The sequence below is a fragment of the Pseudophryne corroboree genome, chromosome 3 (genome assembly GCF_028390025.1).
Source record: "Pseudophryne corroboree isolate aPseCor3 chromosome 3, aPseCor3.hap2, whole genome shotgun sequence".
In the NCBI taxonomy this organism is placed as follows: Eukaryota; Metazoa; Chordata; class Amphibia; order Anura; family Myobatrachidae; genus Pseudophryne; species Pseudophryne corroboree.
In genome coordinates, this window is record NC_086446.1 from 390,650,366 (window position 1) to 390,663,829 (window position 13,464).

The following is a 13,464-nucleotide window of genomic DNA, read 5'->3' on the forward strand; positions in this document are numbered from 1 at the left end:
ACCCCCTCAAAAAAACATGTCAACCATTGTCATGTTGACCAAATGAACCTATCAAACTTTTCCAGTGTCAGCCTTTCATATGTTGACCATATGTCCACTTTGACCTTGTGCCTGTTGACCTAACGACTATTGACCAATAGTCCGGATCCCACAACCTAGTGCCTTGGAAGGTAAGGGTGGCGGAAAGGTAAGTTAGTCCTCCTTGCAGTGTGACAAAAAATAAATAAAAGCCTCACCATAGCAGTCTCCTGTTGACCAACAAAAAGGGCCTTATAAGCAGATGCAGCCACAGATAGCGCACCCTTCACCAGGCCTCCAGCGATGCTCACTCTGGTATGTTGCCGGCTGGAACACAAAAGATTGCTCATCAAAATACATAGGTTTTTATTAACCACCCCCCCAGGTACAGGTTAAAATTGCTTGAAACTCTATTTAGGAAAAGATCAGATACTATTTGTAATGCCCATCCCTCCATCTTCACCTTCCTTCCTGTCTTACTCTTCCCTCAATGAACCCAACTTTCTCTCCAACCCCCCCTTTTCTCTCTTCCCTACCCCAAAATTTTCACCTAACCTCTTCTCCTCCTTCCGCCACGGTCCATCACTGCCTCTTCACTATCTCCTGTGAATCACTGACACTAGTGGGAGCGGTCAGAGGTAATAAGTAATTACATTCCAATGTGATGACATTTTTTTTTTTTTTTTTATCAGCAGTTTATTTTATTATATAGAATCAGAATCCGCTTTATTGGCCAGGTGTACTCACGTACACTAGGAATTTTTTGCCGTACTGTGCATCACCAAGCAGCAACATGAAGGGGGAATATATAGCATAAGAAGGGGGAAAAACGTAGCATACATTACAAACATTACATGTATGAGTTCATACTGCACATTGCAACTGTACGATAGACTCGTCATACTAGACATATTATACATGTTAGACTTTTTATATATTGTTCAGCTGGTGGACAGCTAGTGGGAAGAAGTTCTTAATGGACCTGGTCGACTTCGCGGGCATGGACGTGTAGAGTCTACCTGATGGAAGTGGTTCAAACAGTTTGTGACCTTGGTGCTGCATATCTGCCACGATTTTCTCAGCTCGCTTCCTGATCCTTGACTGGTATAATTCCTTGACGGGAGGGAGGTCAGCCCCAACAATCATTTCAGCTGTCCTCTCCACCCTTTGCAGCCTCCGTCTGTCACTCTCATTCGCAGCTCCATACCAGACTATGATCGAGGAACATAGGACCTTCTACGATCGCTGTGTAGAAGAAGACGAGCAGCAGTTTCTGGGTGTTGTTGAGTTTCCCGAGTTGCCTCAGAAAGAACATCCACTGCTGGGCCTCCTTTACGACGGTGCTTATGTTGGGTCCCTATTTGAGGTCTTGGGAAATCTTTGACCCTAGGAATTTGAAGGAGTCGACCCACGAAACCACGCTGTCGGCTATTACGAATGATTTCCTTCTGAAGTCCACCACCATCTCAACTGTTTTGAGGGGATTTAGGTCAAAGTTGTTCCTGCCGCACCACTGCGTTAGCCGTTCCACTTCGCGTCTCTATGCAGATTTGTCCTTGTTTAAGCCGATGACAGTGGTGTCGTCTGCGAATTTTATAATTTTTACTGATTGCTCGGCCGAGGAGCAGTCGTTGGTATATAGAGAGAAGAGCAGGGGGTAGAGGACACATCCTTGAGGAGCCCCCGTGTTGATCGTGCGCCCACATGATGTGAATGACCCGGATTTTACTACCTGTTTCCTTGCTGTCAGGAAGTCAACGATCCAGAAGCATGTTGATTCTGGGACCCCTAAGGAGAGGAGTTTGGCTTGCAGGATACTGGGGACAATTGTGTTGAATGCTTAACTGAAGTCGACAAATAGGACCCTCACATAAGAGCCTGGTCGTTCTAGGTGATGTAGGATGTAGTGCAGTCCCAAGTTAACTGTTTGTTGGGAGAATCGGTTTTTAGCCAGCCTGATTTCACGTGTCAGGGAGTTCCTGCCCTGTTTGTACAGGGCCCTGTCCCCGCTGCTGTATGCCTTCTCCTTGGCCCGACGAAGCTTCCTGAGCTGGGAGTTGAACAAAGGCTTGTTGTTATTGAAGGTGCGGACTGTTTGTCTTGGCACACGTGCCCTCGCAGAAGCTGATGTAGGATGTCACTACATCAGCCAGGTCGTCCAGCTCGGTAGCAGAAGTTTAAAAAACCCTCCAATCTGTGCAGTCAAAACAGGCCTGAAGCTTCGCTTGTCCAGCGTTTGACGTACCTGAACACGGGCTTATCCGTCCTCAGCTTCTGGATGTATGTGGGGAGCAGATGGACTATGCAGTGGTTGGAGAGGCCTAGGACTGTGCGGGGGATGGACCGGTAAGCTGTTTTGATGGAGATATAGCAGTGGTCCAGGGTTCAACCCTCCCTGGTATGGCACTTGACTTGCTGCTTGTACTTAGGTAGCTCCTGGCTCATGTTGGCATTGAAGTCTCCCCAGTACTATAAGCAGTGAGTCCAGATATTTGAGTTCTGTATGTGTTATCCTGGTGGCCAGTTGTTGCAGGGCATCATTTGTGCTTGCTTGGGGGAAGGGGATATATACCCCCACCAGTACTGTTGAGGAAAATTCCCGGGGGGAGTAGAACGGGTTGCAGTTAAAGATGAGCATCTCCAATTGCGGACTGCTTGATTTACTTAGGATCGTAACGTTGGAGCACCACCCTTCGTTTATGTAGCAGATGCCACCGCCTCTGGTTTTTCCAGTGAGGTCCTTATCGTGGTCGGCCCTGAAGAGGCTGTAGCCCGGCAGTGACAGTGTGGAGTCGGCAATTAGGTTGTCCAGTCACGTCTCAGTGGGCATAGGATGGATGACCCAGCAGCGCCTGACCTTGCGTCGCTTGTCAGCAGGGATAGCTTATCCATCTTGATCGCGAGGGATCGAGTGTTTGAGAATAGGATTGATGGAAGAGCAGATTGGTGGCCTCTGCGTCTCCACCTGACTAGGGCCCCAGCACGGCAGCCCCTCTTGTGTGCTCCATTCCGTCCTTCAGTTTGCCGGGGGTCCCACTCGGGCACCCTGTCTGCTGTTCCGGCGGCAGCTGCGGGGGTGTGCCCAGGCCGTCGGGGGTGGGCCAGCATGCCAGCCGGGGTTGTCGCTACTCCACTGCTCGGAGTTTGGTTGCAGGGCACCCGTCGGTCATTGTCCCATGCCACGGGGGCCTTTTCTGCTCCGTTGTGCCTCCTGGTGGTGCCGAAGGGGGCCAGCTTCGCACCGCAGCTCCCAGGGGCCGCTGCCGCAACTACAGGAGCTGGAGTTGTGGGATGGGCCATCGCTGGGCTGGGGGACGCCGCTAATACTCACCACCTCTGTGACCGGCGTGTATACCGCTTCCTGAGGTGCTCGTCGGAGCTCCAGGCTTGAGGTCATCGCTGGTGACTCTCTCAAGGGCGCACCACAAAGGGCCACCGCGGAGGTTCCGGGCGGCCAGCCACACGTTTCCAGATGGGGCGCCTCTTCTCCTTGGGATGCCATACTTCCGGTTGCTCCGGCTTCACTACCCCCAAACAGGACAGCGAGAGCAGCGAGAACCGCCGATCCAGCCAGCAGCTCCGGTGAGTTTGGCCGGGGGGCGAGTCCTGGGAACCTGAGAATTTCCTCTCTGCTGTTTCTGACAATGGCACCCATGAGGTGGAGGAAGGGGGGGAACAAAAAACATAAAAAAAATGAAATTAACGAAGGCTGCTTGGCAGAGCAGCACTGAGGCAGCCATCCGCTGCGCCATCTTGAACTCATCTTGATAAAATTTAGTTAAGATTTTTTGGCAGATTTGCATTTAGAACAAAACAAATACACACACTGTACATACAGTAATTACTGGGACGAGGTTTTGGCCCAGCAACTAAGGGTGGTATCATTACCGGTAGTCATTGACCGCGGGTACTGGTGCGCAGGGGCTATCCAATTAGACCGGGTAAGCCACCGCAAGGCGTGGCTTTTTGGAATTTTGTTTCACCTACCGCAGGCAGATGAAACCAAATCCCTGAAAGAAGCCCCATTTTTCGCATCTGCGGCTGCTGAAAACACACAGGTTTTACTGAAACTGTGTGTTTTTGGGAGGAAATTTATTTTTTATTTTTTTTATGGGCGATCCTAATTGGTTAGCCTGTAAAAAAAAACATCAGTGAAACATTGGGAAAAAGTATGCAATGTTTTATTGGCTAGCTTACAAACAAATGTAAAAATAAACTAAGAATATCTTTAGTTAGCCATTTGTTTACCTTGTGTGATCAAAGCCTGCTCTGGGTGGAAGAGGAGTCTCTGCAGGTTGCGGTCTCACTACATTTTCATTAGGAGCTGCAACAGAAACACACACACATCTATAGAAACATTGCAGTATAAGCAAAAATAGGATTTTGGTACTAACCAGGTAAATCCTTTTCTTTGAATCCATAGGGGGCACTGGAGTACTCTTGGGATATGGACGGCTTCCGCAGGAACAAGGCACTGAATATTCAAATTTAGAACTCTCCTCCCCTCCATATCCCAGAGTACCTCAGTGTTTTTTACTGAGCCGAACAGGAGCTATAGAGAGGTTGACAATGGAGAATTACATATAACATAACGGACAACAATAAAGTTGACACATAACGTGACTGACAACTAAACAGTTGGCACTATAACCGATAGAACTTGAAACTTTGAACCAGTCGGTGAGAATGTGTTACCATAAGATCCACTGAATATACCACAAACCAGGTAAAACTGCTCTGGGTGGGCGTCCAGTGCCCCCTATGGATTCAAAGAAAAGGATTTACCTGGTAAGTACCAAAATCCTATTTTCTTTTTCATCCACTAGGGGTCACTGGAGTACTCTTGGGACGTACCAAAGCTTCCCCCGTGGGCGGGAGAGCAGTTTGGCACCTGTAACACTAGGCGGCCAAAGCTAGATGCTGATGCCGCAAACGTATCAAACTTGTAAAAGCGCACAAATGTGTGTACTGATGACCATGTAGCCGCACGGCAAAGCTGCGTCATAGAAGCCCCACAGAACGTGTGGAATGAGCTGTTACTGATGTCGGCGGCTGTAACCTAGCATGATAGTAAGCCTGACGTATGGTCAGTTTAATCCATCTGGATAAGGTCTGCTTAGAAGCTGGCCAACCCATCTTGGAAGCATCATAGAGAACAAACAACGTATCCGTCTTACGAACTGTAGACGTTCGGGATACATAAACGCGTAATGTGCGTACCACATCCAAGGTTCCAGAATTCCCTGTCAACACAGGAACTACTATTGGTTGATTGATGTGAAAAGATGACACTACCTTTGGTAGGAAAGCGGGATTCGTCCGAAGTTCCGCTCTGTCATCATGAAACACCAAATACGGTGGCTTGCATGACAAGGCACCCAAATCTGAAACACGCCTTGCCGAAGCTAAGGCTAGTAGAAAAATAGTTTTCCAAGTGAGAAACTTAATATCCACTTGTTGTAAGGGTTCAAAATATGAAGACTGTAAGAAATCTAAAACCAGATTCAAGTGCAATGGCGCTGTAGGTGGAATGAATGGAGGCTGTACTCTGAGGACACCTTGCAGAAAAGTGCGTACCGACGGCAATAGAGCCAATCGTCTTTGAAAGTAAATTGACAAAGCAGAGACCTGCACCTTTAGTGTAGATAAACGCAGTCCTCCATCTAACCCCGTCTGTAGAAATAACAAAAGACGGGATAACTTGAAAGATGATGAACTTCCGATCTTCACACCAACCTATATAGGCACGCCAAATTCTGTAATAATGAGCTGCCGTAACTGGCTTCCTAGCACGTAACATGGTTGGTATAACCGATTCTGGAATGCCCTCTCTTCTTAAGAGGGCGGTCTCAACAGCCACCCCGTCAAACACATCCGCGCTAAAGGAACGGACCCTGTTGTAACAGGTCCGGACGTAGTGGGAGCGGCCAAGGATCGTCTGCGAGTAGACCGCGGAGATCCGAGAACCAAGCTCTCCGAGGCCAATGAGGCGCCACTAGTATGACTGTGGCGGACTCTCTTTTGATCCGTTTTAGCAACAGAGGGAGCAGCGGAAACGGTGGAAACAAGTACACGAGGCTGTACGGCCACGCGATTTGTGAGAGCATCCACCGCCACTGCCTTTGGATCTCTTGTTCTGGACACACACTGGGGCGTTTGGTGATTGTGGCGAGATGCCATCAGGTCCACTTGAGGGTAACCCCACCTCTGGACCAACATGTGAAACACTTCTGGATTTAACGCCCATTCTCCTGGATGAAAATCCTGACGGCTGAAATAATCCGCCTCCCAGCAGTATACTCCCGGAATGAAGACTGCCGACAATATCACTTGGTGAAGCTCGGCCCAATTGAGGATTCGAGCTACTTCCCGCATTGCCATGCGGCTTCTCGTTCCTCTTTGTTTGTTGATGTATGTGACCGCTGTCGCATTGTCTGACTGCACCTGGACAGTCTGAGACCGAAGCATGTGCACTGCTTGTCGTAGCGCATTGTAAATTGCCCGGAGTTCCAGGACATTTATAGACAGCAATCTTTCGTGATCCGCCCAGAGACCCTGGAGCTGACAATTTTGAACTACAGCTCCCCAACCTCTGAGACTCGCGTCCGTCGTTAGAATTATCTAATTCCAGGCGCCGAACCGTTTCCCTGCGGTTAGATTGTGTACTTTGAGCCACCAGAGTAGAGATACTCTGGCCCGTGGCGACAACCTCTGCAGATGAATCTGAATCTGCAGATGCGAGCCCGACCACTGTGCGAGCACATCCAGTTGAAAAGGACGTGAGTGAAATCTCCCGAACTGAAGCGCTTCGAAAGCCGCCACCATTGTGCCTAAGAGGCGAATGCACAAATGTACCGAGACTGTGCGTGGCTTGAGCACTAATTGTACCAGATGACGAATGATCTGTACTTTCTGTTCTGGTAGGTAAATTCTTTGATTTACCGTATCGAGAATCATACCTAGGAATTGAAGACGTTGAGACGGAATCAGATGTGATTTCTTGAAGTTGACAATCCAACCGTGCTGAACTAGTACATCGTACGTTAGCAACGCATGTTGGAGGAGCATCTGTTGAGACGGAGCTTTGATGAGCAGATCGTCTAAGTACGGAACTATTATCACTCCCAGGGATCTGAGATGAGCTATCATCACAGACATCACTTTGGTGAATACCCGAGGCGCTGACGAGAGGCCAAACGGTAGAGCCTGAAACTGGTAATGGTTCTGCCGTATTGCAAACCGCAAGAACCTATGATGAGGTGGCCAAATCGGAATGTGTAAGCACGCATCCTTGAGATCCAGCGCAATCATGAATTCCTGTGGCTCTAATCCCGCAATTACTGACCGCAGAGATTCCATCTTGAATCTGTAGTAAGTGACGTACTGATTGAGGCCCTTCAAGGTCAATATTGGCCTGACCGAGCCATCCGGCTTTGGTACCACAAACAGACTGGAATAATAACCCTGACCTTGTTGGTGTACAGGGACCGGAATCAAAACTGCTGAATCCAGCAGAGACTGAATGGCAATTTGCAGAACCGCCCTCTTGTCGTCCGACACAGGCAGTCCTGTCTTGAAAAACCGCAGTGCCAGGAGACAGTCTAACTCTATTTTGTATAAACAAATAACAAGTGGCGCTTGACGATCAGAAAGTTGAAAACATTTATTTGTATAAAATATATATAAAAATTACAGCAACCTCCCGGGGGTAAGAAACAATATTAAAATATCACAATAATATAAATATGCACTGTATTGTAGCTCCGTATTCAAATTGTAATAAAAACATCAATAGTGAATATTATTTGCATACGATTAATTATTATTAACACCTGGAAGGTCATTAAACATACTGGGTTCAAATATGTGCACAAAAATATATAAAAAACTGATAGATAATTAATCTAAGCAAGAATCACTCACGGCTGTATGCTTTAAAGGATTGCATATGTCACAAATTCATGGCAATGAGCGGCTGGTGTAGAAAAAGGAATTTTTATGCACAATTACCGCTGGGCAGGAGCTTCTTCGGTCCCTGCTCCCTGGTGCCGTCCCGTTAGCTAGACAGAGACACACACCAGAGCCTCAGCGGGTGCAATTGATGCCGCGCCATGCGGGGAGTCCCGATGAGCCGTCCCCACCGATCCACACCACCTCCGGTACCTCCGTGCTTTCAAACGGAGGCTGTAAGCTGGTAATTCCGGAGTTGCTGAGATGATTGGTTCTGGTGTATTCGGCCAGCAAACTGCCTGTCTTTGGTATAACAGACACCCGGTGTGAACTTCGTGCGCCGGTCTGCGCCGGGCCAGGGGGGAACGGCACCTGTGACTTCTACCGCCTCAACTTGAGATGGACGGCTGGGGCTGTAGAGATAAAGGCTGCAGTGCAAATGTTCCTGACTGCAGTGGTTGAAACCGGGCTCCCATGCACGGTTCTATATGGATTAAAGGCAAACAGCGGTGTTGATCCTTGAGATGCAAAGCCTGTATCCTTAACGCGTTTCAACACCAGCAGGGTGTCTTTTTCAAGTTGAGGCGGTAGAAGTCACAGGTGCCGTTCCCCCCTGGCCCGGCGCAGACCGGCGCACGAAGTTCACACCGGGTGTCTGTTATACCAGTTTGCTGGCCGAATACACCAGAACCAATCATCTCAGCAACTCCGGAATTACCAGCTTACAGCCTCCGTTTGAAAGCACGGAGGTACCGGAGGTGGTGTGGATCGGTGGGGACGGCTCATCGGGACTCCCCGCACGGCGCGGCATCAATTGCACCCGCTGAGGCTCTGGTGTGTGTCTGTCTAGCTAACGGGACGGCACCAGGGAGCAGGGACCGAAGAAGCTCCTGCCCAGCGGTAATTGTGCATAAAAATTCCTTTTTCTACACCAGCCGCTCATTGCCATGTATTTGTGACATATGCAATCCTTTAAAGCATACAGCCGTGAGTGATTCTTGCTTAGATTAATTATCTATCAGTTTTTTATATATTTTTGTGCACATATTTGAACCCAGTACGTTTAATGACCTTCCAGGTGTTAATAATAATTAATCGTATGCAAATAAGAATATTCACTATTGATGTTTTTATTGCAATTTGAATACGGAGCTACAATACAGTGCATATTTATATTATTGTGATATTTTAATATTGTTTCTTACCCCCGGGAGGTTGCTGTAATTCTTATATATATTTTATACAAATAAATGTTTTCAACTTTCTGATCGTCAAGCGCCACTTGTTATTTGTTTATATAGTTTTGTTTTAAGGGACTGGCAATTCCCTTCTACAAGAGGCTGCTGACAATCACAGTGCAGTGCTACTCACCTGAGCGCATAGTTTTTTCTCTTTTAACTCTATTTTGTAACCTTTTAACACTAAATTGCGGATCCACCCATCTGTGGACGTCTGGAACCACGCCAAATGGAACGTCTGAAGGTGTGCTCCCACAATTGGAGATCCAAGATGGGCTGGGAGTCCGTCATGCCACTGGCTTGTCACCTTAGCGTTTTGACGACTGGTGTTGGTTTGTTGGAATCCACGTCCTCGACCTCGTCTACGAGGCGTGGCTGTTCCTCCTCTACCATGGCCTCGAAAGGGCTGAGGCTGAAAGGATCTGAACACCGGGCCAGAGTATTTCCGTCTAGGTACCATTGGAGGCAATGGTAAGAAAACAGACTTTCCTCCCGAGGCCTCAGAAATCCATTTGTCCATTCAGGACCAAACAACTTCTCGCCACCGTAAGGTAACGCCTCTATACCTCTTTTGACCTCCGCTTGCTAAGAACGCAGCCAGAGTGCTCGTCGTGCTGTAACTAGTGACGATGAAAGGCGAGAAGTGAGCTGACAGACGTCAGTAGAAGCTGTACATAGATAATCAGCAGCTTCCCAGATTTGATCAGCGAGAAGTATAAGGTGATCGTCACGTAGGGCAGACTTGAGTTCTGTTATCCATACCATTAGCGCCTTAGTTACCCAAATGCCAACCAACCCAAGTCTAAGCAACACACCTGCTGCTATATACATGGACGTTAGCATAGCTTCTATTTTACAGTCTGAAGGGTCTTTAAGCAAAGTAGCCGTTGGTACTGGTATGGTTAATTTCTTTGTAAGTTTAGACACAGACGAATCCACCAAGGGCGGATTCTCCCATGTAGCCGTCACAGACTCAGGAAACGGGTAACTAGACTTAAATCTGCGAGGTATAGAAAACAGTTTATCTGGATTCTTTCGTGTTTCTAGTAACATCTTATTAAGAGATTCCGAAAAAGGAAAACACATTGGAGTCCTCTGTCGTTTAGTAATAATATTAATAATAATAATTTTATTTATATAGCGCTCTTTCTCCAATAGGACTCAAGGCGCTTAACAGATACATAGCATAATATAGTACAGAAAATAATTAAGTACATTTTCATAAAATACAGAAGCATGAAGATACTAAAAGGGACATTATGGAAATGCTTGAGTAAACAGAAAAGTCTTGAGTCTACTTTTGAAGGATTCTATAGTTGGGGCCTCTCGCACTGTGCGGGGAAGTGAGTTCCATAGAGTCGGAGCCGCATGACTAAAAGCTCGACCCCCAGATGAATTACGGTAGATTCTAGGTACTGCTAAAAGTCCTTCATCTACAGATCGCAGTAATCGAGTGGGGCAGTATGGGGTCAGAAGCTGTTTCAGGTACCTTGGGCCTTGGTCATGTAATGCTTTGAAACTCAGTAAGCCAATCCTGAAGATGATTCGCCATCGTACAGGCAGCCAGTGAAGGGAGTAGAGGATGGGTGTTATGTGGCTAGAACGGGGCTGGTTGGTTAATAGCCTGGCAGCTGTGTTTTGCACCAGCTGTAAGCACTGCAATTCTTTTGCTGGTAGACCAAGGTAGAGGGCATTACAGTAGTCTAAACGAGATGATACAAATGCATGTATGACTTTTGGCATATCATCTGAGGGAATTAAGTGCTTGATTCTGGCTATGTTCCTCAGGTGAAAGAATGAGGATTTGATTGTGGCTGATATCTGATGTTTAAGTGTCAAGCCACCATCCAGGATAACGCCAAGATTCCGCACACGATCACTGGTCTGTAATTCTGAATCCCCGAGTGGAAGTCCAGTTGGTTGGCTATGCTGCAGTCTTGTCCTTTGATGTTGCGGTCGTATCATAAGGACCTCTGTTTTATCCGGGTTCAGTCGCAGCCAACTGGCGCTCATCCACTCCTGTAGTTCAGCTAGACAGCCATTTAGGGTTGCTATTGGGTTATCAGTGCCCGGAGCAAAGGACAAGTACAGTTGTGTATCATCTGCATAGCAGTGGTAGACCAGGCCATGGCGCCTGATTATTTCGCCCAATGGGAGCATGTATACTGCAAAAAGCATGGGGGATAGTATAGAACCTTGTGGGACACCACATGGCAATGGCACTGGTGGTGATGAGTATAATCCAGATGATACTCTCTGTGACCTGCCTGTGAGAAATGATGTGAACCAGCTTAGGACTGTGCCATCCAGACCACAGAAAGGTATCAGTCACTCAATCAGAAGCCCATGGTCCACGGTATCAAATGCTGCCGAGAGATCCAGAAGGATTAATATTGAACAGTCACCTCTGTCTTTTGCCATCAGAAGATCATTTAACACACACACCAGGGCTGTTTCAGTGCTATGTCTTCTCCTGAATCCTGATTGAAATGGATCATAAATATCATGGGTTGTCAGGTGGGTTTCCAGTTGATTTGCAACGACTTTCTCAATAACCTTTCCTAGGAAAGGAAGGTTTGATACCGGTCTGTAGTTGGTCATGCAGTCGGGATCTAAATTAGGTTTTTGAAGAAGCGGTCTAACAATTGCTTCCTTTAGGGGTCCAGGAAAAATGCCTGTCTGCAAAGAGCATTGAACAATTTTTGTAAAGACAGGACCAATTATATCCATACAACTTATTAGAAGCTTGGTTGAGGCTGGGTCCAGATCACAGGTGGTGGGACGCAAAATCCGAGCAATTTCAGCAGTGTCCTTTATATCCACTGGATCAAAGCTGGTCCATGAAGGCAGGTAGCTTATATTGGCAGGCTTTGTAGTTTGGCACTCCTTTGATGGCACTGTGGAGATTCCAGCCCGGGTGGTGGATATTTTATCTGCAAAGAAGTTTGCAAACTCGTTGCATCTTGCCTGAGAGAGGCATGAGACATCAGTCTGCAGGCATGCTGGCTTGCAAAGCATCTCCACTGTGCGGAAAAGTTGAGCTGGCCTATTGTTTGCTGCTGTGATCTCATTTGACAGGAACTGTGCTTTCTTACGAGTGATTGTCGATTGATATTCTTCGTTATGCTTTATTAGTTTTATTTTGTCATCCACTAGGTTAGTCTTCCTCCATCGTCTTTCCAGTCTACGCCCCCTTTTCTTGAGCTCACTAACACTGTTGTCGAACCATGGAGCTTGACGTTGTGGTTTACGAGGTCTTAAACGCACAGGGGCGATAATATCAATTGCAGCCATAACATTCCTATTATAATAACGGACTAGGGAACAGGGATCTTCACAGGCACCCAGTATAGCAGAGAGATCCAGATTTGCTGCAAGAGCCTGTGGAGTCATACCCCTCCTTGGACGATACCTGGTCAACTCCACGGGCAGAGATCTTAATTGAGGGGTTGCAACTGAGAACCAGAGGGAGTAGTGGTCTGACCAGATGACTGCGTTTATTTTTAGGTCAGTGACTTCTAATCCAATCTGAAAGACAAGGTCGAGAGTGTGACCAATTTTATGTGTGGCAAAGGGAATGACCTGTGTGAAGCCCAGACCATTCATTGTGCACAGGAGGTCTTGCTTGGCCAAGGCGTGAGAGCTCATCATCCACCCATGCATTGAAATCCCCGAGGATGAGCCATCTTTGATGTTCCAGAACCAGGCCAGCAACAGTGTCTGCAATTTCTTGTAGAAATATCTTTCCATCTCCAGGTGGCCGGTAAATGAGAAGTACTCTGAAACCTAATCCTGTCGAACTCCGGGCAGCAATGCACTCAAATGAGCGAGTAGTTTCAATAGGGTGGACCCTAAGTTTAAGTTCTTTTTTGAACTTAAAGTAAAAAGACGACTTCATCATTTGTCAGAGGCTCCTCAGTTTCTGTAAACTTCAGAGACTGAGGCACCGCTCTGATGAGATTATCAATGCCTGGGCTGTCAAAATCTTCACTATCTGACTGCTGGTCTACTTCGCCCTCCTCACCTTCATCTAGCGCAATGAGGTCTGGCATAGAATCGTCAGAATGCAACATAGCAGAAACTGGTAAATCATAAGACAAATGAAATTTATCCCTACTACCCAAAATGGACTTGGACTTTTGGCAAGGCTGAGACCGCTCCGGTAGTTCTAGCGGTCTCACCCTAGACTCAGATCTTGCCGCTTCCCGCTCCTGTCGAGCGGCGGCCAATTCTGATTGCAATCCAGCCATGACATCCG

At 47.3% G+C, this 13,464-nt stretch overlaps 1 protein-coding gene across 4 annotated transcripts in view; it reads right to left on the minus strand.

Annotated features, from left to right (window-relative positions):
• NBR1 (NBR1 autophagy cargo receptor) overlaps positions 1–13,464 on the minus strand; it is a 159,048-nt gene that overhangs the window by 17,455 nt on the left and 128,129 nt on the right. For all 4 annotated transcript variants that reach the window (XM_063960067.1, XM_063960069.1, XM_063960066.1 and 1 more), the window contains 2 exons: positions 4,267–4,342; positions 237–345 (listed from right to left, as the gene is read on the minus strand). In XM_063960067.1, coding sequence (XP_063816137.1) covers positions 237–345; positions 4,267–4,342 — 185 coding nt within the window. The remainder of the gene's footprint in view (positions 1–236; positions 346–4,266; positions 4,343–13,464) is intronic.